The 27,768-nt window shown below is 42.8% G+C and overlaps 2 protein-coding genes across 2 annotated transcripts; both read right to left on the minus strand.

Moving 5' to 3' along the window:
• Positions 1-2,752: 2,752 nt before the first annotated feature.
• LOC118026862 (olfactory receptor 2B11-like) lies at positions 2,753-3,732 on the minus strand. The gene has a single exon (XM_035029902.1). The coding sequence runs from the start codon at positions 3,704-3,706 to the stop codon at positions 2,753-2,755; it is 954 nt and encodes a 317-aa protein (XP_034885793.1). The 5' UTR covers positions 3,707-3,732.
• A 22,269-nt stretch (positions 3,733-26,001) lies between these two features.
• Positions 26,002-26,955, minus strand: LOC118026877 (olfactory receptor 2B11-like). The gene is given in 2 exon segments (XM_035029916.1): positions 26,002-26,585; positions 26,588-26,955. Coding segments are annotated over 2 exon segments (861 nt in total). The 5' UTR covers positions 26,865-26,955.
• Between the last annotated feature and the right edge of the window lie 813 nt (positions 26,956-27,768).

Here is a 27,768-nt window from a genome sequence, read left to right on the forward strand (position 1 = left end):
TTGCACAATTCACAGCGCTTACCAGAGCACATACCCTCCCCAGTGTCTATCACCCAGTCATCCCATCCCTCCCACCCTACCCCCCACTCCAGCAACCCTCAGTTTGTTTTTCAGAGTCCATCGTCTCTCATGGTTCGTCTACCCCTCCGATTTCCCCCGCTTCATTCTTCCCCTCCCGCTACCTTCTTCTCCTTCTTTTTTTTCTTAAGATCATCTTTAATCTGGCACATCTGTTTCAAGAAATACAGTCCTCAGTCCTCTCCAACGTGTGTAACATTAGGTCGGATCAGTATGTAGCTGTATGTATGGACTGACTTCTTTGTGTCCATGCTGTGCTGCTCTCGTTGAATTATGTCTTGGACCTGAGCCATTAGGAAAAGGCAGGAGAAAAAGCTCTTATGCATCGTTATGCATGTCACTAAGGTGGTTCTAAAGGGCTTTTAGCTATTACCTGGGGAGGGCAGCCCAGGGGAAAGTCTTTGTGGTCGTGGAAATGGGAATAGTCATGGTTCTTCCACATTTCTTAAATCAAATGCTGTAGCTTTGTGATATATATTTTCTCTTTGCCTTTACTATCAGGAAGACTTCTTCAATTTTCCTTTTGTCCTAACTGTCATATGTTTCTTGTTGTTATTGTCATTATTATTATTATATTGATTTTTCTCTGCTAGGTCATGTTAGTATCTGGGATATGTATGGCAGCAGGATAAAAATGAATAAGTTAAATAGAAATAAATAAAAACATGACAAAAGTGAAAAACACAGAGTGCTGGTATCATGACTCTGCTCTATTAAAGAGACAGCCAGTAGGGAATTAGTAGTGGTCTCACTTCCGTCAGTTATTAGAGCAACCACAGCCAAGTTACTTCTCCAATAATCAAATTCTCCTATGACAATGGAAAAATATAAAAGTGTTTACATCATGGGGTTATTTTAAACAAGATAGCATACATAAATACACTTAATCTGGTACATCTTGGAAGCCTTCTACAAATGTTAGCTGTTATGATGACCTTGAACTTGTTATTTAAACTGTTAGTGTCCTTAACTTTGATTGTATTTATATCTTGTATTCTCAACTAGAGCATTTTTTTAAGATATTATGCTGTTTTGCTTTGTACCCATAAATCTAATATAGAGTCTTATGAATCCATAATAAATATGCTTATTTCTAGACAATGGAGGGGAAACTTCTTATAGAAGAAACTCAAACTTCAGGAAAAAAAAGCATCACCTAAAGTCACAGGAAGAAGAAAGTAATCCCATTCATTTTTGGAATTTTTAAAAAAAGTTACATAAAATTTATGGAATTTAAATATATGGAGACAACCTCACACCAGTCAGAATGGCTAAAATTAACCACTCAGGGAATAACAGATGTAGGAGAGGTTGTGGAGAAAGGGGAACCCTCTTACACTGTTGGTGGGAATGCAAGTTGCTACAGCCACTTTGGAAAACAGTGTGGAGTTTCCTCAAGATGTTAAAAATAGAGCTACCCTATGACCCAGCAATTGCACTGCTGGGCACTTACCCCAAACATACAGATGTAGGGAAAAGAAGGGCCATATGCACCCCAATGTTCATAGCAGCAATGTCCGCAATAGCCAAACTGTGGAAAGAGCCGAGATGCACTTCAAGAGATGAATAGATAAAGATGTGGTTCATATATACAAGGGAATATTATGCAACCATCAAAAAAATGAAGTCTTGCCATTGCAACGACATGGATGGAACTAGAAGGTATTATGCTAAGTGAAATAAGTCAATCAGAGAGAGACAATTATCATATGATCTCACTGATATGAGGAATTTAAGAATCAAAACAGAGGATCGGGGCACCTGGGTGGCTCAGTCGTTAAGCGTCTGCCTTCGGCTCAGGTCATGATCCCAGGGTCTTGGGATCGAGCCCCGCATCGGGCTCCTTGCTCCGCGGGAAGCCTGCTTCTGTCTCTCCCTCACTCCCCCTGCTTGTGTTCCCTCTCTTGCTGTGTCTCTCTCTGTCAAATAAATAAAAATCTTTAAAAAAAAAAACAAAACCAAGAATCAAAACAGAGGATCATAGGGGAAAAGAGGTAAAAATAAAACGAAGAAATCAGAGAGGGAGACAAACCATAAGAGACTCTTAATCATAGAAAACAAACTGAGGGCTGCCCGAGGGGAGGGGGTAACTGGGTGATGGGTATTGAGGACGGCATGTGATGTAATGAGCACTGGATATTATATAAGGCTGATGGATCACAGGCCAGTACCTCTGAAACCAATAATACACTGTATGTTAATAATTGAACTTAAATAAAAATATAAACAAAAAATAAAAAAATAAATATATGGAGACAAACATAAATTTATTACAAGTAATATCAGATTATGATTCAGTTTCACATTATGTATCCTTAGGACTAATGAAAATGGAAGAGGGAAGATTGGAAAGAGACAAATGGGAGAAAAATAAGGAAAAATAGGAAGATGGAACAGGGCAAGAATTAGGAAAGTAGAAATGACGTAATTTGACAAATACTTATTGAACACCAATTCTGTTTAAACGACTCCTAAAGACATACGGCCCCTGAGAACAAAAGCTATTGGGAGAGGTGGGGTTTTAGGTACCATGGCCACACAGAAGGTGAAACGTTGGGATGGGGACTTGGGGGGCTCTCGAATCTCTCAAAACACAAAAGGTATCGACCCCTTCAGCACACAACACGCTCGCCCAGGCTTCTGTCACCCATGGAGACTGACACGTCTCAGAGCCTCATCTCCTGCAGAACCTCCAGGTCCTTGACAGGAGTCTCCTCAGAGCTCCCCTCACATCCTTATTCCTCAGGGTGTAGATGAAGGGGTTGCGAGTGGGGGTGATTGTGGAATAGAAGAGGGAGATAAACTTGCCCTGCTCTTGGGAGTAGCTGGAAGGGGGCTGCAGGTACATGTAGATGGCAGGCAGGTAGAAGAGGGAGACCACCACAAGGTGGGAGAAACAGGTCCCAAAGGCTTTGTGCCTTCCCCGGGAGGACTGGATCCTGAGCACCGCGTGGGCAATGAAGCTGTAGGAGAGAAGGATGAGCGTTAGGGGCACCAGCACCAAGAAGGCCACCAGCACAGCCAGCGTGGCATCGTTCACGGCGGTGTCTGCACACGACAGCTTGATCATGGCTGGCACCTCACAGAAGAAGTTGTTCAGCACCTGCTGCCCGCAGAAACGCAACTGCACTGTCAGCACCACCTGAACTAGGGAGCTGCCAAAGCCACTGAGCCAGGCCACAGCCACGAGCTGCTGGCCGAGAGGGAGGGGCATGATCACGGCATACCAGAGGGGCTCACAGATGGCCACGTAGCGGTCCAGGGCCATGGCAGCCAAGACGATGCACTCAGTGCACCCCAGCCAGTGGAAAATGGCGTACTGCACTGTGCAGCCACCGTAGCTGATGGTCTTCCTGGAGCTGCCCCTGTTGACCAGCATCTGTGGGACTGTGGTGGTGTAGCAGAAGTCCAGGAAGGAGAGGTGGCCGAGAAAGATGTACATGGGGCTGTGGAGCTGGGGATCCAGCCGGGACACCAGGGTGATGGCGATGTTCCCCAACATGGCCAGAATGTAGGACACCAGGAGGACCACAAAGAGGGGGAGTTCCAGCCATGGCCTGTCAGAAACACCTAGAAGGATGAATTCCTTAGGGGAATCCCCCAGGAAGCTCTGGTTGTCACCTCTCATGCTGAGGCATTCTCTGGAGCCTGTGATGAGTCAAAGTGAATGAAACCTGAGAACAAGAATTAGTTGGCTTCCTCATGGCTGTGCCTGAGCTTTCCCAAAGAGTTGCATCCTGTCTTACCTCCGTGGAGACCCCGAGATATGGGGGAGTCAGAACCAGGAGGCAGAGCAGCTGCCCATGTGTTTTGCTCTGCCTCCTACTCTGTGACCTTGACTATGCCATTTAATCTTTCTGAACTTTGATTTCTGCATCTGCCACGTGGGGAGAAAATACTTGCAAAGTTCTGGGGATGATAGAGCAGCTTGATGTTTGTGGAAGCATATCAAAAATAAATAAGAATTTTCTTCCGGTTTGGTCAAAGTCTGCTTTATGCCCCATCACCGTTACAACGTTTGATTTCTCTCTACGCACTCGCTGGCAGGGAATTGACCACTTTCTTTGGCTTTCTGGCTTTGCCTTTTGGAAGTGATTGTAGGAGGGAGGTGAGAAACGGCATCAAGCAAGTTAGAAGCACACTCGACTCACCTGCTAAGGCTTACATCTGGCTCTGTCACCATGAAGAGGTGCTCTTTGGCTTATCTGCACATGCTGGTCTCTCTCCTAGGGCTGTTCACACACAGGCAGCACTATCATGCACTTTGAAGTAAAAAAAAAGTACAATCCAAGATCCTCTGAGACCCTGGCGTGAAGGAGCTAAGTCACTTTGGCTGTTGATTTGGTCATGGCACCTAATAAGATCCCGGGACATAGGGTTTTGAGCATCGGGAGAAAGATCTGGAATGTGTAAGAACCACAGCCCCTGGAGTTTTCTCTGAAGGATCAGATTGCCTCTAGAGCTAACATTTATCGGGCTGTTTGAGTGACATCTAGGTTTCCTCCACAATTTTGTTGCCAAGCAGCTGTTTCCTCTTGCAATCAGAAAACACAGCTGATTTGATTTTTGGACTCTGCAGCTTCTAGAAAGCAACTGGGTGGCCACCTGCTGATTCATGGTTCTCTTCCACTGAGGTCCATCAGCCCCCACCCCCTACTCTCTTCCCAGGACCACAAACCCTCAAGTTCATGATGGCGATGATAGAGTGCATGAGAGGCTGAGAAGAAATTAAATCCTGTGTGCAGGTAATTTATGGAGGATTCGTTCTTAGCTCCTCATTTGGTGCTTTATGCATAAACTATAACGTCATGGAGATCTACTCAGTGCTGTGGCAATAAACAAGTGTTGTCCTCCCCTCCAAGTCCTGCATTCTTAAGAACCCTGGTATTACTTGAAAATAGCTCCAACTCTGGGGGTTCAGTGGATACCTAAGTGCAAACTATTTTCTCTGTTGTTTCAAAACTACATACTCTTTCCAATATTCTTGTGGAACGCCCAGTTGTTACACTTCTTCCCACTGTTCTTTGGAAACTACTTCTTGGGTGACTCTTAGAGAATGCAGTTATTTTATCTCTAATGGGAGCTCAGGACACATTTTTGATTCAGTGAGCTGGGAGGGGCAAAATTGGGCTTGTCCAACTTTCAAGGTGAAAAGTAATCACACCATTTCCCTTTCTTAGGTTTCTGATTCCAAAGTTTCTTCTCAGAGTCTACACTGGACAAGAAAGGGAAATGTTGCAGGGATAGTGAGGAAAGATATACAAGGATGGAGGAACTAAGAAAGGTAGAGGGTAGGTATGGGTCACACTTAATAAGGAATGCAAATTACAAAACACTCCCTGTGAGCCAGATGCTGGGATTACTTAGTGCTTTCATGACTCAGTAAGGGGGATGTTTCTACCCGCATTTTGCTGTTGGGCAGAGTGGCTTGGGCAAGATGACTGGTCTACTGTAGACTACTACTTACATAGCAGCACATGGTAAAGCCAAGACCAAAAGCTAAGCTCTTGCTCTTAACCATTATTCTCTTTAGTACTTTGCTTTTGAAAGAGCAGGAACATCATGCACGCACATCACTGAGACAGAAGAGAATGACAGAAACAGGAGAGTAATGTCACCCAGGAGAAAAGGGGGAGGGGATTGAAGAGGAGACACTGAGATTTCCAGTTCAGTATACCCAGCGTGCATGCACGCGCGTGCACACACACAAACACACACTGGTGGACTGCAGAGCTGGGCACCAGCTCAACCTGACCTTTCTCACTCTGCATCGGATGCCTTGTGGTCACACTCTGTCCACTTTGGAACTGCTTCGGATCCAGCCTCTGAACTCCCTTGACTTCCTTACCCCTTCCTATCACCCAGATAGAGGTGCTCCCCGGGGGCACTGCCTTGCTTCCCAGGATAAACACAGTGATTTCCACATCTGCCACAGTCACACTCCAGCAGAGTCCTTGCAGATCTGGGTCTCTAGCTGTCACTTCTTCCCTGACGTCTAATCCCCTTTTTGACACTGTTCACTGGAGCATCACAAATTTACCCTGTCGGCTGTTCCTCCAAATTCAGTCCAGCACCTTCCTTCCTATTCCTGGCTGCCTCTGCATCAGTTACCCTGACTCGGTGTGTTATTTCTGATAACAGTCCTCATTGGTCATAGTTCATCAGTGACATCCTATCGGCTTCACTAGCCTAATGTCGGAGCACACGCTATCTGTCTCCCTGCATCTGTTGTCCTTGGCCAGAACCACCATCTGGACCCCTCTCATCTAACCCGCTACTCACGTTGCCAATGGAGTCGTCTTTCTTTCTTTTTTTTTTTTTTAAAGATTTTATTTATTTATTTGAGACGAAGAGAATGAGAGACAGACAGCATGAGAGGGAGGAGGGTCAGAGGGAGAAGCAGACTCCCTGCCGAGCAGGGAGCCCGATGCGGAACTCGATCCTGGGACTCCAGGATCATGACCTGAGCCGAAGGCAGTCGCTTAACCAACTGAGCCACCCAGGCGCCCTGGAGTCGTCTTTCTAAGACTCAGGTCTTAAGAGCAGAAATACCTTTAAGTGTTCCAATCACCTAAAAACGAAACAACCATCTTCTTAAACAGTTGTGTGGCAAGAGTAGGGTTGTATTCTTCTAACACTGAATGCCCTGCCATTTCTTCTGACCACTGTCCCATCTCTCTGTCTTAGCAGCCGCCATGAGATATGTCAATGACAGGACTCACGCCACACCTACTGGTAGACCAGGGAGATTTTGAACATATTGACAAAACCCTGTGATCTGTATCATTCTATGTATGACCTATAACCCATAGATAAATGCACATGTGTAGATAAATCTCCTACTGTCATATATTTTTATTACCAAGAGTTCCTCTTGGAAATCAGCAGAACATGTTCCCTACTCCAACAAACAGGAAAGGACATCTAGGAATAAACTTATGAGCTGTGGGAATGTATACCATTTGTATACGGGGTTTTATTGCCCTATTAGTCCAAGATTTCTTTCTTCAATCTAAAATTCAGTCTAAAATTTCCACCAACCAGATAAACCGGTGAAGGCCCCATTTAACTGTCAAGGTCAGAACAAGGGTATTGAGTCTTGGGGACATTTCCCTTCATCACACACAGCAAAAGCACTTCTCTCAGGGTTTGCTTGAGTTTCCAGTCCTGTCCCCATGGCATGCGTACTCTTGAGTGGCAGTTCCCATAAGACGACACTCAGGAAGTGAGCTGCCACAGCAAGGAGGAGTCTGAAGGCACAGCCTCTGTGTGTTCTGCTAACTGTCCTCCACCAGGTCCGTGTGCGCAGTCACCGGCCCGTCTGTCCCCAGGCCTTGCTCTTCCTGCACTAGTCCTTTGCCTACCCTGAGTCCTCCTGCCAGGAATGCTGTTTCATGTCACACAGGACAGCTCAGCTTCTGCTTTTTTCAAACCATCCTCACTGATGGCTCACTGGATCCATCCCTGCAAGCTCCCATGTACAAAGGGCTTGGAGGAGCATTGATACCCACATATCCCCACAAGAGGGCTGAAGTGTACTTCCTCAAAATGCCTTAATCGTAGAGATTATGCAAGTATTTCGTAACAAGCAGTATGAGAGGAAGGGAAGTAAACCAGCACTGAGTGAACACCCATCACCTCTCCATCTGTATACCAGGAACCACGCACGTGCTATTTCATGTCCTCCTTCAGTAACTCTGGGAAAACCAAGAAGTCCATGAAGATTAGGAACATGCTTTTCACACAGGTCAGCACCCCACTATGACTCCATGGGGACAGCTATTTAAGTCTCCTGTTGCTGGTTTATCCAGAAGGAAGTTACCTCCCCATAGATGTCCTAACCCCCAACCCAGGAGACCCCCGCCATCAAAGTATCAACTGTCCTGTTTTACAGCATGATTATTTTGTTCAACACCCCTCTTGCAGACACCTGCTCCCCCCCACACAGGCCACTGCCTACCTTTGTTCTTTCAATATTTCAATTTCCTGCTAAATTTTGCCTCAAAACTTTCTTTCTCTGGGGCTGGTAATATTTGGCTTTCCTCACTCCATTGCTCTCTTTATAGGGCTATACTGGGATTACTATTGTTTTTGTGATTATGACACAAGTTTTTCAAAAATATTGAACGGTAGTGGGGCCCCTGTGTGGCTCAGTCGGTTAAGTGACTGACTCTGGATTTCAGCTTAGGTCATGATCTCAGGGTTGTGACATCCGAGCCCTGCATCAGGCTCTGTGCTCAGCATGGACTCTGCTTGAGGATTCTTTCCCTTTCCTCCCTCCTCTCCCCCTACTCATGCACTCTCTCTTAAATAAATACATAAATCTTAAAAAAAAAAATACTGAACAGAGGTAGAAATGAAAAAGGGTCCTCATACACTGTGTGAACAACCTCCTCTCTTCTGATGAATATTGGACAGTCGGTCTACCTACAAGCAGGGGCAGCCTGTTCTGCTCCTACCTGCTTTTTCTAGCTTGAAGTACACAAATTTACACATTCTGCTTAATTATGGCCACTATTCATTGACTCACGTCTCCTCCATCTCATGTCCCCTTGCTCTCCAGCATAGACCAGTGTTCATGCTGAGGACTAACCACTTACCTCCTTGGTTCGCTGGCTCCCATGGAGTATTTGCTTAAGGAATGGAAGCTTTATTGGCTTGTGATGGTCTTAGCTGGGGAGGGGCGCTTAAGAATGGAGTCATTGCAAAAGCTCTTTGTATTCCAGGAAGACACAACCTGTTTGCTCTGATGAGGCTGCTGGGACCTTGCCCTCACCTGAGTTTCACCCTCTGAGCAAGTGTGGAGAGATTATTCTCAGACAAGAGGAAGAGTCTGCTCACTGGGGAGACTCTGCTTTCTGGACTTTTTCTGGGTAATGAGGAGGTCCGTGGATCTCCTCTAGCCATGGTCCCTGGAGTACCTGCAGAGACTTTGATACCATGGAGCAGCTAGCTTATATATTTATGCAGTGGAGGTTACTTCTGAATACATGCTTCTTAGGTGACAAGCCATCCCTACTCCTTTCAAAATTACTTTCAGGTTACACTTGACCTCATTCTTTCCATTCATTGCTATAAGGGCTCTGCTCTTTCTCCCCAGACATTGAGAGGAAAACCTTGTCCTCCTTTGCTGAGAAGTTATCCCTGATGTTCTGGTTAATTAGTGTCTGAGGGGTTAGCTGGTAATTGATGTAGTGTGTGAGCTTGGAGTACTTGCAATTAATGGTAAATCTTAGAAGACCAGATGAAATGGACCAATAATGAAGAATGAAGACTCTGTATTTTTAACTCTTCAGAGCAGGTGGGTGTCGTCCATAAAGTTGGAGTGGAAGAGTAACTAGTATAGCATGTAATTCAATGAGAGTGTGGCCACGGCACAAACTCAGCACCACGGTCAGCCACTCACTGTCTGTGTGTCTCTGAGCAGATTACCTAACCTCTCTGTGCAGCGCTCATGTGATCAGGAAAGTATAGGACACAGTAGTCTTGGTCTTCATAGTTTTTTGCAAAGGTAAAATGAGCTGGTTTTTGTTTGTTTGATTTTTTTGTAAAGCACTGAGGACAGTGACTGGCACAGAGTAATAACTTTGAATTTTTTTCTGACTACTACACGTGGTCTCAGCTGCCTGTTCCATTTGTCACGAGGAAGGGATAGCCAGCAAGCCTTTTGGTGGACAGTCAGCACGAAGTGGTGTGTGTGTTAACTCATGAACTGTAATTCACGTGAATAAAAGCTGGTGCTAGAAACCACCATGGACAATGACACCTTCGGGCAGCTACTTATCCTCTCTAGGTGTCAACTCGATCATCTTTGGGTAGCTCTAGATGTTGGAGTCGGACTAAAATGAGGTCATGGCCGTGGCTTCATTTTTATGTTCTGGGGTTTTGGGAAGCGTTTTGTCTAGCATTAGACAGAGGAGAGAAAGCCTGACCCAGAGGAAGAGGGGAGATTGTGCTTGGGGGATAAATTTGGGGGAATTCCCCCATTCTAAGTACTGCTCTGCTGTGTTCTCTCCCTGGGAGAGCGGGATGAGAGATGTGGAATGTCTTAGGAACTGTCTTGATGTCCAGGTGGGATGATTCTCAGAGACATAGAGGCTTTGATATCTGTGAGGTTGGAAAACAGAGAGATGGAATCCACAGTCTTGTGCCAGAAAATGCTGGAAGAGTGTAGATGGACACTCTTGTGACTAAGACTGACACAGGGTCCCTTTCATGTGATGCAAATCATCACCTCCCTTCAGATATCTCTGCTCCCACATGTTGTCCACAGACCCTGGCACTCCATGAGTTATATATTCCAGTTTCCCTGATAGACCTGGGAAGACAACAAGATGAATGAGATGCTGGGAAAGTTGGCTGAGATATTTGTCAGTCTTTCTTTGTTTTCGTATGTGCAATGTAGACATGATGGCTGGAGACTTAGTAGCCATGTTCAACCTTGAAGCAAACTTGAAAGTCAGAGCTGCACCCTAAGAGTGATGGAACATTCACACGAGCCAGAGCACCCAATAATCACAGACATGCATTAGCTGTTGGCTCCCTGGGTCCTTGATGTGAGAGTGATAACCTTCCATCTTGTTTATAGCACTGATTTGGGTTTTATGTTTTAAGAAGCTGAACCTAATCTTGACAGACCTTTCAAGAGTTCGTGAAGTTTCTCTCTTAACATTATTATATTATGGGCCATAATAAAGCTGTTGTATTAATAATCCAAGCCTCTGGAAGAATGTGACCTGAAGCAGTCCATGTGGATATGGACATAACATTAATAATTGAATAGTGAGCATGTGGACACATTTAATGATCAAAAAAATTATAGTCAGTGGAGAAGAGGGAGTCTCGTTCTGCTTGGAGTGAATGGGAAGGTTCTCTTGTGGAGGCAGAGGGTGTGATACGGTTGGTAAACATTTCTGGAATTTCTTCTTATTTTAGCTGTGGTTAAGATTACAGTAAAGGAGACAAAGATTTGTGCTGATCACCAGAAGAAACATCTCTAGAACAATAGTTATTTAACATGAGACCAGTAAGTGGTGGTGGTGAAAAATGGGCATTTGGGGTCAAATGAATGGGATTCAAACCCCAGCATCCACATGCTAACCACTGGACCTTGAATGAGTAGGTTTCCTGAGGATCAGTCTTCTCATCTGTAAAGTAGAAATAATAGTATCTGACCACCAAGTTGTGAGAAAAACTGAAATAAGATTGCGAGTACCTTAGTGTGGTTCCTGGCACAGCATTTTATAAGTGGCTGGCTAGCTCTCCGTTCCCGCCTGCTTGTTTTCCTCCCATCGACCCGTCAACAGACGTGAAAGGAATTCTCCCCTGGTGCCATGCAGCGATGATGGGGATAAATAGAGTATAAACAGACTGACTTGGCCTTTGAGGAAACTCTTTGGGGTGACTGAAGTGTTCTCTGGCTAGATCGAAATGGTATTTCACAGTGCTGTGTTTATCTCATTGTGTATAAAAATGAGTAATTTCTGTCTAATGTAAATTATACCTCAGTGGTGCAGAAAAACAGACATTATGGAAATTATTACCTGACTATGGAAATACAATTGAGAGAAGGATTTGGAAGGGAAGCAAAGAGCAGAGAGAATGACTCAGACAGGACCTAACACTGACCAGGAGAGGTGTGGGGACGAGCCGTTCCTTCTGGACGTGCCTCATCATTACCCTCACCAAGCTTAATGCCCTTGGGACGTCCACTGGCAGACGTGATGATGCTCAGCCACACTTCTGAGCTGTATCTGTCGCGTCTTCAGCAGGACGTGCAACTCATTTCATACCTTGATGCGGTACCCTCGACCTGCCCTGTGCGGTGGCAATGTCCACACACGGGGTCCAGGTCCTATGACTCATCGGTTCGTGTAATGTCTGAAGGGTTACCTGTGACCACGTTCCTGGATTTATGGGCAAGATCTTTGTTCTGGAATAAACACAAGATTATTAGATCATAATTCAGTAGCACCTATGATTTGGTCTCTTTGGAATCCATTCTAATCAACTGAAATGAAAAACAAACCAAGGACCAAATTTGATGCGTCTCAGTAAAAGCACATAAGTAGTAAAATCATCAGATAGTGTACATGGATTAATAATAATTTCAGGCTATTTTATGCCAGAAACTCAGACATGAATCAGTGTCTATGCTCTCATTTCTGCCAGGTATTGTAAATATAAAAAAAAAAAGTAGTTAGCTATTAATGAAAGAAAAAAGGAAGGATTGCTTTAGTGGGAAAAATGTTTCAAAATTTAAATTTGATTTATAATCCGGCGTTTTCAGATTAACCAAACAGGAAAAACAAGTGGAGAAAAAAAAATTAGAGTCTTTTAATATAAGATTTGAGAATAAGGAAATATAAGTTAAAGATATTTAAAGACTTAAGATTTTAAAAAAGACAAAAAGAGAATAAAAGGCAAGAATGACCAAATAGTACCTTTAAGAGAGACATAGTGTGACAGTTAACTTATCATGGCAGATTTTCATTTGTGTTTGTGAAACTTTACACTTTTAGAAAACATTTTCAGATCATCTGAGAGTATGACCCTGAGTTCTACATGATGAGTTTGCTGATGGCTTGTCACTCTGAGAGGTTTTGCCAGAATGGTTAATTTATAATTGCTTCCAGAGAATTGCTGTAATTATTCAGTAAATCTGACAGAGTTCGGAGCTAACGGGCTGTGTAGAGACAGTCAAATGTTTTAGGGGAGTCCAGGAGAAGAAAAATACAAATAATAATCATCTTACCTGCTTTAGGATGCATTGATACTGGACCACATCATCTATCACTTTTCCTGCTTGGAATCTAATTAAATAGGGCATTAAATTAAAATAAAATAAATATTATCCAGATAGATGAGAAAGCCTTTAAATAAGAAGCCTTGTTGTTATGATACAGCTATTCTGGCTTTGATGAGATGTGAGAGGCAGGAAGCAAATGAGAGTTTCCGTCTAGAGAGTCAGAAAGGACTGCCAGGGGCTCTCAGGATTTCCAGACTTGATCTCCTCCCTACCTGCTCACCTTCTGTCCCTCCAGAACTCTGTCCTCCAACATGCATGTGTTAGCGTGTCCTTCTGTCCAGTTCTCCATGCTCCCAGAATTCTGTATAGTAGCATATGTAAAATATACACTCATTTCTACTATAAATCACATGATATATTATGTAAATATAAAATGCAAATTGTATATTTTATGTATGTTATAGGGTATAGATATAAAATATATAATTTATGTATATCATATAAATTACATATCTATTAGATAAAGTTTTACCTTTCCTTTATTTCTTATCTCTGTGCAATATCTATTTTAGGATCAGAATCCAGACCTGGAAAGGATGCCACAGGGATGCATATTTAACACGTGTATTCAATCAGAAAGAAATTAAGCAGACTTTTCAAGTGAAAAGTAAATTATGTAATTATGTAATTTATATAATTAGGTATATATCCAGGGCCATCAGCCTTTGTGGATTCATACTGCTATTTTCACAAAGGAGCTACTGCTTATGCTGAAAAAAGTAGACAAAGGTGAAATCAATAAGTAAGTTTAGATCTTATCATTAATTCTTTGACAATTGAGAATAAGACTTGCAGGATGCCTGGGTGGCTCAGTTGGCTGAACATCTGACTCTTGGTTTAGACTCAGGTCATGATCTCAGGATCCTGGGATGGAGTCTGGGGCTGGGCTCTGTGCTCAGAGGGGAGTCTGCTTGAGATTCTCTTTGCCCCCTTCCTCATGCCTCTCTCTCTCTTGCTCTCTCTCAAATAAATAAATAAATCTTAAAAAAAAAGAAGAAGAATAAGACTTACAAATGCTCCTGTTTTTGAGAAAGGGGTCATTTTTCTCCCAGTGCTAGGATTTATCAAAGAGTGACCTAAGTTATATCACTTATATATTATAAGTTATATTTACATTTCTAATTATAAGTTACACCATATGTTCTATAAATGCATATTATATCAATGTTATATATACATGTGTATGTCAGCGTGTTAGCAAAATGGGCACCTCGCTTTCCCTCACATGGGCTGATCAAGATCTCACTCATTCTTCGCTGTTGTTGCTCATCTTTATTGAGGTATAATTGACATAGGACAGTGTGTGTGTTTAAAGTGCACATTGTGATGACGTATGTATTACAAGATGATCACCACAGGAAGTTTTGTTAACACCTGCACCACCCTCTGTAATTACGTTGCTCACTCATTCTCTGCTCTGTTCCTCCCCAGCTCTAAGTCATCAGCGGTAAAGTCTGGGTGAGCTTCCTTCAGGAAACAGGGACGTGAAATGAGCTATCACACTGCCTTTCTGATGCCACACCTTGTGCCCTGGTGTTCGTTAAGCCTCCCTGGTGAGACTCATTGGGATTCTGAGCCTGTTGAAATCCCCGTGTGTGAGAGCCCCTCACCATCTCCTTCCCCCTCGTTCTGCTCTGGGGAATCATTTCAGATATTCAGGGCAGAGCAGTAAGAAGCTTTGCTCACTGAGTAGCTGTGTATCTTCCAGGTAATGCTGTTTTCACGATTCCCAAGATTAGGAGCCACATAGCTTCTCTCCTGTCCCATCCTTTGTTCCAAAGTTAAATGGCTGGAACCCCCAGAGGCTGCATGGAGGTATTACCCAGTAACCGAACGACCGTGTTCGAGAGATACTGAGGGAGGTATGCTTCAACTTCCCCATGTTCTTTTTCCCAAAATGCATCCAAGAGCCCAGAAGCCCACGGACAGTTCTCTTTTCACCATCAGCCTTCTACTTCATGGCAGAGAGGATGCCTTTCACCATCCTGAACAAGACTGAGAGGCACTGCTCATAGTGCAAACCAAGGGTGATTTTTTATGGCAGCGAGTCCCCAGAGAGCTCAGGTAGGAAGTGCTGAGGGCAGCATCACCTGGTTACCTGGAGGCGACAAATACCTCAGACCCCACGCCTTCCCTCTCTCACCTAACCATGCCTGTCAGTCCACATCGGTTTACTTTTCCTCCGTGTCTCCTCTCTCTGTCAATATCTGTGTCAGGATTAGAATCCAGACTTGACAAGGAGGTTGCAGGGGTACATTTGTAACACACTTATTTAATGAAAAAGCAGGAAGACATGTGTTCTCCAATGAAATATAAATCTAATTTGCCCAATTGGCTTGAAAATGAGGGCGGATTAGCTGATAGAATTAGTTGGGAGACCTTTTCAAAGCCTTGAATAAACTAACCTACAAATCCAAAGTCTGATAAACATGCTTACAACAAATACCTGGTAAAGAAGATGCCACAATATACTCCATTGCAAGTGTGTAAACCGATGACACCAACTTTAAAATGTTCAAGAAACTATCTACTCTCCCAAAATCTTTTACAGGACATATGGGCCCCAGTGTTTGAAGACCGCTGTCTTATTTTGTACTTGCTTTCCGACAACTGTGATTCAGGGAAGAGAATTTCTGGGCTTTGTGTCTTGGTATGGTTTCTGTGCTGAGCTTATCACTTAGGCGACTAAAAGCTGAATTCCCATTTAATATTAAATTGGAAAAAAAGAGTACCTTTCATCATCTGGCCCCATCATGCTAGAGTCTCACTTCCTCCCATTACTCCTGAAATACCTGACATTCTCCTGGAGTGAGGTTCTCATGAATCTTGGGACAAGCCAGTTTTTTTTTTTTTTTCCCCATTCAGTTCTACATCCTTCCAGGAGCTCCTTCCTCTCCTGGAACATCCTTCCCACTCCTTCCTCAATCAGAAAGTTCTGCTGAGTTTCACGTCTTGCCTTGGTGTTCTCTTTTCCCTCCAGTTATAGGGACCTCCGTGCCTACGGGTGGGAGCATCTGCGTTGCAGAGTCCGTTTCCTCTACTCCATCCTGAGCCCAACGCAGGTGGACTCAGAGTCCTGAAAACACTGAGGGGCTACCACTTCCTTGGTGAGAACTGTCTTCACTCCCACCTGCTCTCTCAGCCCGTAGTCTTTTATGCCTCATTGGTTTCAGAGCTATAGTATTTTGAGTGGATAATTTGAGAGTAGTTCTTTCAAGTGCCCTTTCCTAAACTTTTGCTTTTGTGGGTGGTTTTTCAAAACTGCAGGGTGAGGCCACTGGTGATAGAAATGAACAAAATTAACTCCATCATTAAGGCTCTGGGATTGCTATGAAAGCTGACTTGATTAGTATTATTTTGGGGATTATCTAGGGTCTGAGTGTGTGCAATATGAGGCAGTAAGTTTCTAGAGGGCAGGCACTTCTGACAGATTTTATGCACCCAAACAACCTAAATTTTAATTAATTAATTATTTCCAAACAAGCTAATTTTTTTTAAACGCATAAGCATGGAAACATGAAAGTGCAGATCACTACAGACCACCCTAGTATCTGTTGGTCATAGAGACACTGAGTGATCTGTCACTCATGCCTGTCCCCTCACTTCTTTCTCTCACTGTGGTGTCACGCTATCACCTGAGGTACTGCTCAGTTCTTGCTGGCTTATTGTAAGCCTTTATGTGTTACTTCCTGAAACTTCCTTTTATCTGCAATGGGAGAGGCATACTTGCTGGGGGCCCCTCCGGTCTCAGGACATCCCCTCCCATCTCTGAAGGGACAGAGGTGTCTACAGCCCGTGTGCAGGGAGTCTCAGTCTACTCAGGCTGTCATGACAGATCCCGTACACTGGGTAGCTTCACGGTCTTCTATTTCTCATGGCGCTGGAGGCTGGGGAGTCTGAGATGGAGTTGCTGGCCCGGAAGGCCTGGGATTCAGATGGCTGCCTTCTCACTGTACTCACGTGGCAAAGAGATTGAGAGATATTGAGAGAGAGATATAATCTCTGTTGTGTCTCTTGTAAGAACACTAATCCCATCATGAGGGTGGAGCCCTCATGACCTAATTTCCTCCCAAAGGCCCCATCTCCAAATACCATCATATTTGTGCTTAGAGTTTCAATATATACATTTTGGGAGGACAGAAACATTTAGGCAATAGCAGGATGCCAGGTAAGTCACTCCAAGACTTTGCGGGTAACATGAAGACAGGCTAGCTCATCCTCTGAGAGTCATTCTAGAAAACTCATCCATCCCACATCTGAGAGGAGATATGGGCAGATGTAATCTACTTTAACTATGATTTATAAACATGTTTCCCTTACTAAGACCAAGCAAATTGCCTGGTGGAAATCTTTGTACCTAGAGTATAAGCAAAGAAAGCTAAGAAAAGAATCACAGGCTTTTTACAGCCAAAGAAATGCACCTGAAGAGTCCAAGTGCAGAGCCCTGACCTCCCATTATGCAACAGAAATGCTCTTACATTGAGGATGGATTCAGGTGAGTGAATAAAACACTTTAAAAAAAAAAGATTTTATTTATTCCTTTGAGACACAGAGATACAGAGAGAGAGAGAGAGAGAGAAAGCATGAGCAGGGAGAGAGGCAGAGGGAGAGGGAGAAACAGGCTCCCCACTGAGCCAGGAGCCCGATGTGGGGCTTGATCCCAGGACGCTGGGATCATGACCTGAGCCGAAGGCAGACGCTCAACCATCTGAGCCACCCAGGCGCCCCGAGTGAATAAAACTCTTACAGAGAGGGTAGGGACATCCATTGAGGCACTGCTGATTCCTCCTGGACCAAGGATGTTTGACATTCCAGGGAGACTTGGTGAGGGCAGAGAACACATTGGCTTGTGGACATGGGATTATAGTCCAATCTTCTGTTACCTTTCCCAATTACTTCTTTTCTATAAAAGCAAATTTCTTGTGGGTTTTTAAAAAGTGTTGCATGGACCCTGTGTATATGAGTTTCTGGTTTATACCCAAGGTGCAAACGTTATTTCTCATAATCTCTTGTCAGTTCTCTGAACAGCCAGTTGGTTTTACTCTTTGTTATCTCCCTTTGTAAGTCAAAACTCAGTGTGGTCCAAAAATTCCTGTTGCAGAAATAAACTGCCGTTCTTGTCCGGGGTCTCCCAAGAGTACCCTCTGAAAACTATTGTTCAGTTTCCATGAAGGAGGTTCCTGGATGCTTCTCATGAATGCTTTCCCCTTTTCTCAGAAAAACAAGTTAGGGTTAATGTCAAAAGCTAAACTGTGATAGAAAAGTAATCTACTAAAAAAAAAAAAAGAAAAGAAAAGTAATCTGATGACTGATTTTGCTGATGTACTGATTTTTCTCCATCCCTTTTCTCCGGAAAGATAAATTTCAAAAGTTACAACAGATACAACATGTCACATTTTCAGAATTTTTTTTGGGGGGAGTGGAAAGTGAGCTTGCTTGCTCTTTGAAGTTATATAGACAGAGAAAAGTTGTCCATCAAACTGATTCAAATGAGCTAATGGAGTTCTGACTGGATACCATCCTAGATTGACTTCTGTGCCCTGGGAAAGGTCAGAGAAGGTGCAGTGGTCAAAGCCATCACTGATTTGAAGCAGATGCCTCCCTTTGAGCAAAGCTTTTGTTTCTATTTCCTAAATGTTTGGCTGGGAAGTCAGTTTCTGCTCAGATGCATAGAAGAAAGAAGGCATATAGGAAAGGAGGGGCTTAAATTTTGTTTAGGTAATAAATACATTCAAATAGTGTCCTGGAAAGAGAATAAAGTGGCAGTATTAAACTATTTCAAGTCTGTTTCAACTGGCATCCACACCTCTTTATTGATCAAAAGTACGCATCACTCAACAAACGGAGTTGCCCATGGCTTTGGCAGATGTCTAGAACAAACTCAGTGGGGACATTATGTGCTTTTGATCACCAATGAGTGGGGACCTCATTTGTATTTAACTCTTAGTTCAAACCTTTATTCAATCTCTGCTCTATGTCAGATATGTCTTGGGCACTTAGAACATAATATTTATTGATCAGTATACAATGGAAGAGGGCTGTCTCTAATCTTCAAAAGCATATATTGAAATAGAGAAATTAGACAAATGAAGGAATTGGTTCATACATATATAAGAAATATAAAACATACTGAATCATATCTGTCACGAATTAATTGAGAGAAGTGAAGGAAATTTGTTATGGGGAGGTTGAAAATTGTTTTTTCTTTATTTTTTTTAAGATTTTATTTTTAGGTAATCTCTATACCCAACATGGGGCTCAAACTTATAACCCCAAGATCAAGAGTCTCATGTTCCACCAACTGAGTCATCCAGGAACCCCTGAAATTATTTTCTTGAATGAATCATCGAGGATGGATGGTGAGGTTATTGATGAGGTAAGAATATGATAAATTATGGAGTGATAAGGTGTTTGAGAAAGGAGAGAACACCTGAGATGCTCAGAGACAGGAGAGATTAAAATGATTTGCATATATGTGATCAATCCAATGAATTCTTACTTAAAAATCTTGTTGGGATCTGTACAAAAGTTTTCAGCAAATTTTCTTGTACACTATCTGGTAAATGGGAGCTTTTATAGAAAGGGATTTGAAAAGATGGTGTTGCTTACCCTCCTACTGATGTGTGGACTCGTTCTTTCCACTGAGAACAAGACATTTGGAGAGGGTCAAAAAGGAGCAGGATTGCTCCACTTGAGATTACAGAACTGAGGACCTTCTAGTTGGAAGAGTTTCTCTAAACATCAGGGTGGGTGATGTTAAGAGATGGGAAATCTTTTCTTGGAACTCATGGACACTCATTTGGAGCCCGATGCAGGACTTGATCCCAGGACCCGGGGATCATGACATGAGCTGAAGGCAGACGCTTAACCATCTGAGCAACCCAGGCGCCCATATCATTAATTTTTGATGTAGTGATCCGTAATTCATTGTTTGTGTATAACACCCAGTGCTCCATGCAATTCATGCACTCCTTAATACCCACCACCAGGCCAACAAATCCCCCCAGCCCCCTCCCCTCTAAAACCCTGTTTATTTCTCGGAGGCCATAGTCTCTCATGGTTCATCTTGCCCTCTGATTTTCCCCCTTCATTTTTCCCTTCCTTCTAATGTCCTCCATGTTATTCCTTATGTTCCACAAATAAGTGAAACCATATGATAATTGACTTTCTCTGCTTGACTTAGTTCACTTAGCATAATCCCCTCCAGTCCCATTCATGTTGATGTAAAAATTGGGTATTCATCCTTTTTGATGGCTAAGTAATATTCCATTGTATATATGAACCACATCTTCTTTATCCATTCGTCTATTGAAGGGCATCTCGGCTCTTTCCACAGTTTGGCTATAGTGGACATTGCTGCTATGAACATTGGGGTGCATATGGCCCTTCTTTTCACTACATCTGTGTATTTGGGATAAATACGCAGGAGTGCAATTGCTGGGTCATAGGGTAGCTCTATTTTTAACTTTTTGAGGAACCTCCACACTGTTTTCCAAAGTGGCTGGACCAACTTGCATTCCCACCAACAGTGTAAGAGGGTTCCTCTTTCTCCACAACCTCTCCAACATTTGTTGTTTCTTTCCCTGTCCATTTTGGCCATTCTAACTGGTGTAAGGTGGTATCTCAGTGTGGTTTTGATTTGAACTTCCCTGATGGCTAATGATGATGAACATTTTTTCATGTGTCTGTTAACCATTTGTATGTCTTCAGAGAAGTGTCCATATCTTCTGCCCATTTTTTGACTTGATTATTTGTTTTATGGGTGTTGAGCTTGAGAAGTTCTTTATAGATCTTGGATACCAGCTCTTTATCTGTAGTGTCATTTGCAAATATCTTCTCCCATTCTGTGGGTTGCCTCTTTGTTTTGCTGACTGTTTCCTTTGCTGTGCAGAAGCTTTTTAACTTGATGAAGTCCCAAAAGTTCATTTTTGCTTTTGTTTCACTAGCTTTTGGAGATGTTTCTTGAAAGAAGTTGCTGTGGCCGATGCCAAAGAGGTTACTGCCTATGTTCTCTAGGATTTTGATGGATTCCTGTCTCACATTGAGGTCTTTCATCTGTTTTGAGATTATCTTCATGTATGGTGTTAGAGAATGGTGGAGTTTCATTCTTCTGCATGTGGCTGTCCAATTTTTCCAGCACCATTTATTGAAGAGACTTTTTTCTATTGCATGTTTTTTCCTGCTTTGTCAAAGATTATTTGACCACAGAGTTGAGGGTCCATATCTGGGTTCTCTATTCTGTTACTTTGGTCTATATGTCTGTTTATGTTCCAGTACCATGCTGTCTTGGTGATCACAGCTTTGTACTATAGCTTGAAATCGGGCAACGTGATGCCCCCAGCTTTGTTTTTCTTTTTCAACATTTCCTTGGCGATTCGGGGTCTTTTCTGATTCCATACAAATTTTAGGATTGTTTGTTCTAGCACTTTGAAAAATGTCATTGGAATTTTGATTGGGATGGCATTGAAGGTATAGATTGCTCTGGGTAGCATAGACATTTTAACAATGTGTATTCTTCCAATCCATGAGCATAGGATGTTTTTCCATCTATTTGTGTCTTCCTCAATTTCTTTCATGAGTGTTCTGTAGTTCCTAGAGTATAGATCCTTTACCTCTTTGGTTAGATATATTCCGAGGTATCTTATGGTTTTTGGTGCTATTGTAAATGGAATCGTTTCTCTAATTTCTCTTTCTACAGTTGTGTTGTTAGTGTATAAGAAAGCAACTGATTTCTGCGCATTGATTTTTATCCTGCCACATTACTGAATTGCTGTATGAATTCTGGTAATTTGGGGGTGGAGTCTTTTGGGTTTTCCACATAAAGTATCATGTCATCTGCAAAAAGAGAGAGTTTGACTTCTTCTTTGCCAATTTGAATACATTTCAATTCTTTTTGTTGTCTGATTGCTGTTGTTAGGACTTCTAGTACTATGCTGAACAATAGTGGTGAGAGTGGGCATCCTTGACGTGTTCCTGATCTTAAGGGAAAGGTTCTCAGCTTTTCCCCATTGAGGATGATATTCACTGTGGGTTTTTCATAGGCGGAATTTATGAACTTGAGGAATGTTCTGTCTATCCCTATACTCTGAAGAGTTTAAATCAGGAAAGGATGTTGTATTTTGTCAAATGCTTTTTCTGCATCAATTGAGAGGACCATATGGTTCTTCTCTCTCCTCTTATTAATGTATTCTATTACATTGATTGATTTGCGAATGTTGAACCACCCTTGTATCCTGGGTATAAATCCCACTTGGTCGTGGTGGATGATCCTTTTAATGTATTGTTGGATCCTATTAGCTAGGGTTTTGTTGAGGATTTTGGAATCCATGTTCATGAGGGATATAGGTCTGAAATTCTCCTTTTTGATGGGGTCTTTGCTTGGTTTGGGGATTAAGGTAATGCTGGCCTCATAGAATGAGTTTGGAAGTTTTCCTTCTGTTTCTGTTTTTTTGAAACAGCTTCAGGAGAGTAAGTATTATTTCTTCTTTGAATGTTTGGTAGAATTGCCAGGGAATCCATCAGGCCCTGGACTCTTGTTTTTTGGAAGGTTTTTGATCACTGCTTCAATCTCGTTACTGGTTATTGGCCTATTCAGGTTGTCAATTTCTTCCTGTTTCAGTCTTGGCAGCTTGTAGATTTCCAGGAAGGCCTCCATTTCATGCAGATTGCTCAGTTTATTGGCATATAGTTGTTGATAATAATTTCTAATAATTGTTTCTATTTCCTTGGTGTTAGTGGTGATCTCTTCCCTTTAATTCATAATTTTATCAATTTGGGTCCTTTCTCTCTTCTTTTGGATAAGTCTGGCCAGTGGTTTATTGATCTTATTAATTCTTTCAAAGAACAAACTTCTAGTTTCGATGATCTGATCTACTGTGTTTCTGGTTTCTAATTCATTGATTTCTGCTTTAGTTTTAATTATTTCTCTTCTAATGTGTGGCTTAGTCATCATTTGTTGCTTTTTCTCTAGTTCTTTAAGGTGTAGAGTTAGTTGGTGAATTAGGGATTTTTCTGTTTTTTTGAGTGAGGCTCGGATGGGTATGTATTTCCCCCTTAGGACAGCCTTTGCAGTATCCCATAGGTTTTGGACCAACGTGTTTTCATTCTCATTGATTTCCATGAATTGTTTTTGATTTCCTGATTGACCCAAACATTCTTGAGCTGAGTGGTCTTTAGCTTCCATGTGTTTGAATTTCTGCCAATTTTTTTCTTGTGATTGAGTTCCAGCTTTAAAGCATTGTGGTCTGAGAATATGCAGGGTTTAGTCTCAATCTTTTGGTATCAGTTGAGACCTGATTTGTGACCCAGTAGGTGGTCTATTCTGGGGAAAGTTCCATGTGCACTCGAGAAGATTGAGTATTCTGTTGTTTTAGGGTAGAATGTTCTGTATATATCTATGAGGTCCATCTGGTCCAGTGTATCATTCAAAGTTCTTGTTTCCTTATTGATTTTCTCCTTAGATGATCTGTCCATTGCTCAGAGTGGAGCATTGAGTTCTCCTACAATTAACATATTGTTATCAGTATGACTCTTTATTTTGGTTAACAGTTGGCTTATGTAGATAGCTGCTCCCATGTTGGAGGCATAGATATTTACAGTTGTTAGATCTTCTTGTTGGATAGACCCTTTAAGAATGATATAGTGTCCTTCTGTGTCTCTAATTACAGACTCTAGTTTAAAATCTAATTTGTCTGATATAAGCATTGCTACCCCAGCTTTCTTTTGAGGTCCGCTGGCATGGAAGATGGATCTCCATCCCTTCACTTTCAGTCTGGACGTATCTTTAGGTTCAGAATGAGTCTCTTGTAGAGAGCATATGAATGTGTCCTATCTTTTTATCCAATCTGCAACCCTGTGCCGTTTTATGGGAGCATTTAGGCCATTCACGTTGAGAGTGATTATTGAAAGATATGAATTAATTTTCATCATGTTGCCTGTGAAGATGTTGTTTTTATAGATTGTCCCTGTAAATTTCTGTTGTAGATCACTCTTGGGGTCTTTCTCCTTTTATAGAAACCCTCTTAATATTTCTTGCATGGCCGGTTCAGTGGTCACATATTCTTTCAGTTTCTGCCTGTCTTGGAAGCTCTGCATCTCTCCATCCATTTTAAATGATAGCCTTGCCAGATAAAGTATTCTTGGGTGCATGTTCTTCTCCTTTAGTACCCTGAATATGTCCTTCCAGCTCTTTCTGGCTTGCCAGGTCTCTGTGGATAGGTCTGAGGTTATTCTGATGTTCCTCCCTCTGTACGTAAGGAATCTCTTCCCCCTAACTGCCCTTAAGATGGTTTCCTTGGTTCTAAGATTTGCGAGTTTTACTATTCATGCCAAGGTGTTGGCCTGTTTTCTTTGATCTTGGGAGGGGTCCTCTCTGCCTCTAGGATTCGAATGTTTGTTTCATTCCCCAGATTAGGGAAGTTCTCAGCTACGATTTGCTCAAATATATCTTCTGGTCTCTCTCTCTTTCCACCCCCTCCAGGATTCCAATAATTCTGACATTGGAACGCTTCATGGTGTCACTTATATCTCTGATTCTATTTTCATGGATTCTGAGTTGTTTTTCCCTGGCCTCTTCTTTTCCCTTTTTATCTATTAAATGGTCTTCCAGGTCACTAGTTCGTTCTTCTGCCTCACTTACCCTAGCTTTTAGATTATCTAGATTGGATTGGATCTCATTGATAGCATTTTTAAGTTCTGCCAATTCAGTTTTCATTTCTGCCCTTAGAGACTCTATGTTGCCATGAATTGATTTCTCCATTCTAGCTATTGTCTTCACAGTTGCTAGCCTGAATTCTATCTCTGACATCTTGGTTATATCTGCATCCATTTGTAAATCTGCAGCATAAGTCATAATCTCTGAGTCTTTCCTATTTTGGGGGTTCCTCCTCCTAGTCGTTCTGTTGATGGGTGGTGGAGGGAATGTATAGGGTCCAAATTATTGACCACAACCCAAGCAAGATGCACCTGTTTTCAAGGGACCTTAGGGTTGCTGGCTTCTTGTTTTCCCAGCCTGTCTTCTGGGGGAGGGGCCTGCCACACTGTTACTCAGGCAACCCTGTTTGGGCAGAGTTGCCTGCCCCCTGTGGCTGGGGATGGGCTCAGTGAAAACCGGTTTTTCAGGGCCTTTGTTCTCTGGTGGCTTTGCCTGGTGGCTTTCCATGTCTCTTCCGAGAGTCAGAGCAGAAGAGACCATTTCCAACCCTCTGCCTCAGAGCAGAGATATTGCAGTCTGTTCTTCAGTGAACTCTCCAGGCCACACTATCTCTGTTTCTGTCTGTGCCGCTATAAACTGCAGCATCCTGGGTTGTGCGCCCCTCTGCAGTGCTCGCAGTCTTTCTTCCAGGTCGGGCTTGTCTCTGCCCTTTGTGCTTCTAAAACCACCAGCCACCCCCAATTTGCACGTGGGGCCCCACTGCTCCAGTTTCTGTCAGGGGGGCTGCCCTAAAGTCCTTTCCCCACCGCTACTGGTCTGTGAGTCTGTGCCCTGTCCCCAGTGTGGGAGGCTATCGCTTACCAGTGGTGTAGTATCCGGCTAGATTGGCTCCCTCCTACTGCCATTTATTCTCCAATATCTGCCCGGGGAATCACGGCTCACTGCTTCATACCTTGAAACCAACTGCCTGCAATATTCTGTTTGTAGAGATCCAGATCTATCTTCTTACATCTCAGGCTGATTTCGTGGGTGTTCAGAGTGGTCTGGTAGATATCCAGCTCAATTCTAAAGACCAGTTGGAATAGGGTCCCCTACTCCTCCACCATCTTTTCCTGTCTGTATTCATCCTTTCTGATGGCTGAGTAATATTCCATTGTATATATGGACCACATCTTTATCCAATCATCTGTTGAAGGGCATCTTGGCTCTTTCCATGGTTTGGCTATTGCGGACATTGCTGCTATGAACATTGGGGTGCAGGTGCCCCTTTTTTTCAGTATATCTGTGTCTTTGGGGTAAATACCCAGTAGTGCAATTGCTGAGTCATAGGGTATATCTGTTTTTAATTTTTTGTTGAACCTTCATTTGGAAAGAGACTTGCCCATATTTACTGAGTTGTGCATGTGGTTGGCCCAGGAGACAAACAGAGATTACCTGTCTTTTTTATGACTTCTATCCTTTTTTAGGATTTTACCTCACTCTGGGGTTGTAGGATCCTCTTGCATGCTCTCTTCACATCTTTGTTTCTCAGGGTGTAGATGAGTGGGTTGAGCAGTGGGGTGATAACACAGTAGAAGAAGGCCATGAATCTGGCCTGGGTGCTATTGGCAGGGGGCTGGAGGTACATGTAGATGGCTGGTCCAAAGTACATGATGACAACCTCCAAGTGGGAGCTGCAGGTGCTGAGGGCCTTGTACCTTCTGTCAGCTGAAGGTAACTTCAACACATCCTTGGCAATGAATGTGTAGGAGACTAGCACAAGCCGAGGAGCCTTCAGTGCAAAAAGGATGGCTCCCAGAGCCAGGGACTGGTCATTAGCAGCGATGTCATGACAGGCCAGCTTGATCAGGACAGGTACTTCGCAGAAGAAGTGGTTGAGTGTATGGTGACCACAGTGGTGGAGCTGTAGAATGAGTGTAGCTTGGAGCATTGAGTTGGCCCGGCCACTGGACCAGGCAGCAGTTGCCAGTTGCAAACACACCCGGGGCCTCATGATGAGAGTGTACTGGAGGGGCCGGCAGATAGCCATGTAGCGATCAAAAGCCTTACCTCCAGTAAGGCACATTCAGTGCATCCTGTCCAGTGGAAGAGGTAGACCTGGGTGATGCAGCCCCAGGAAGCAATGGTCTTCTCTGCCCCCCAGAGGTTGGCCAGCAGCTGGGGCACAATGGTGCGGGTGACACAAAGGTCCAGCACAGAGAGATTGTCCAGGAAGAAGTACATGGGAGTCTGGAGTCTGGGCTCCACTATGCAAAGAAAGATGATGGAGCTGTTCCCCATCAGGATGAGGATGTAAGAGACCAGGACCACTCCAAAGAGGGGCATTTCTTAGCCATGGATAATCTGAGAAGCACAGCAACACAATTGTGCTGGGGAAACTCACATTTTCTCTTTCCATGGTACCCACCATATGTATGGCTGGAAAGAGAGAGACCCAGTTTAGAGGGTTAAGTGTGACTTTTGTATTTTTTAAAGATTTTGGATCTGTACTTTATTTGACACTTATTAAAGCTGTATAAAAACCATGCAATTTATTTATAATTTTGTACCTTAACTATATTTGAAGACTACACAAAAATTTCACAAAACTTTCTTATATGGAAAGACATGTGAAATAGGAGGCTTTAAAAATTTTTAGGTACAGAATTTTGCAAAGATTTTTTTGGTTTCTAGGGTTATGAGCACTAGCTTGAAATAAGACTGACAAAAATGTGCAAATGAGTAGAATTTCAACAAATGAAAAACTGCAAATGCTTAGCTAAAAGCTAAAATATCTTGAAATACTATTATGTAGCAATGGGAATTTATAAAACAGAAAAAAAGGTTATTTTTAAAAACTCTTTCATGAATAACAGGTTCTCAGTAATATTCTATAAAAACATTCAGGAATAAAGTTTCTCAAATTCTGTTCATCATCAGAATTATGTTTCCAGTAGTGACTGAAGGTGTGATTTGTAAATAATTGCTTATTGTCCTACATGGCAAGTCTCAATGTCCCCCTTTGGGGAGAGGGGGAGAAGAAAATCAATTGTCAAATTTAAATTCAAGTAAAAGATCCTGGTACTGATATCATGAACACAGAGTAGAGTGTTGCAATAATGTACAAGTCCACATACTTTTAATTGTACCTCTAAAATGGAAGTGTAAACTTTAGGTTTGTTCAGTTGAAGATCTCCTATAGGGAAGTGAGTACCTCATCCTTCAAAGTTCAGGAAAATATCAATACGGA

Source organism: Mirounga leonina, unplaced genomic scaffold, assembly GCF_011800145.1.
Source record: "Mirounga leonina isolate KUSES-001 unplaced genomic scaffold, KU_Mleo_1.0 Mir_347, whole genome shotgun sequence".
Lineage (NCBI taxonomy): Eukaryota > Metazoa > Chordata > Mammalia > Carnivora > Phocidae > Mirounga > Mirounga leonina.

Coding starts and splice junctions, on each gene's coding strand:
- LOC118026862 (XM_035029902.1), bottom strand. CDS start 3,706: ATGAGAGGTGACAACCAGAGCTTCCTGGGGGATTCCCCTAAGGAATTC.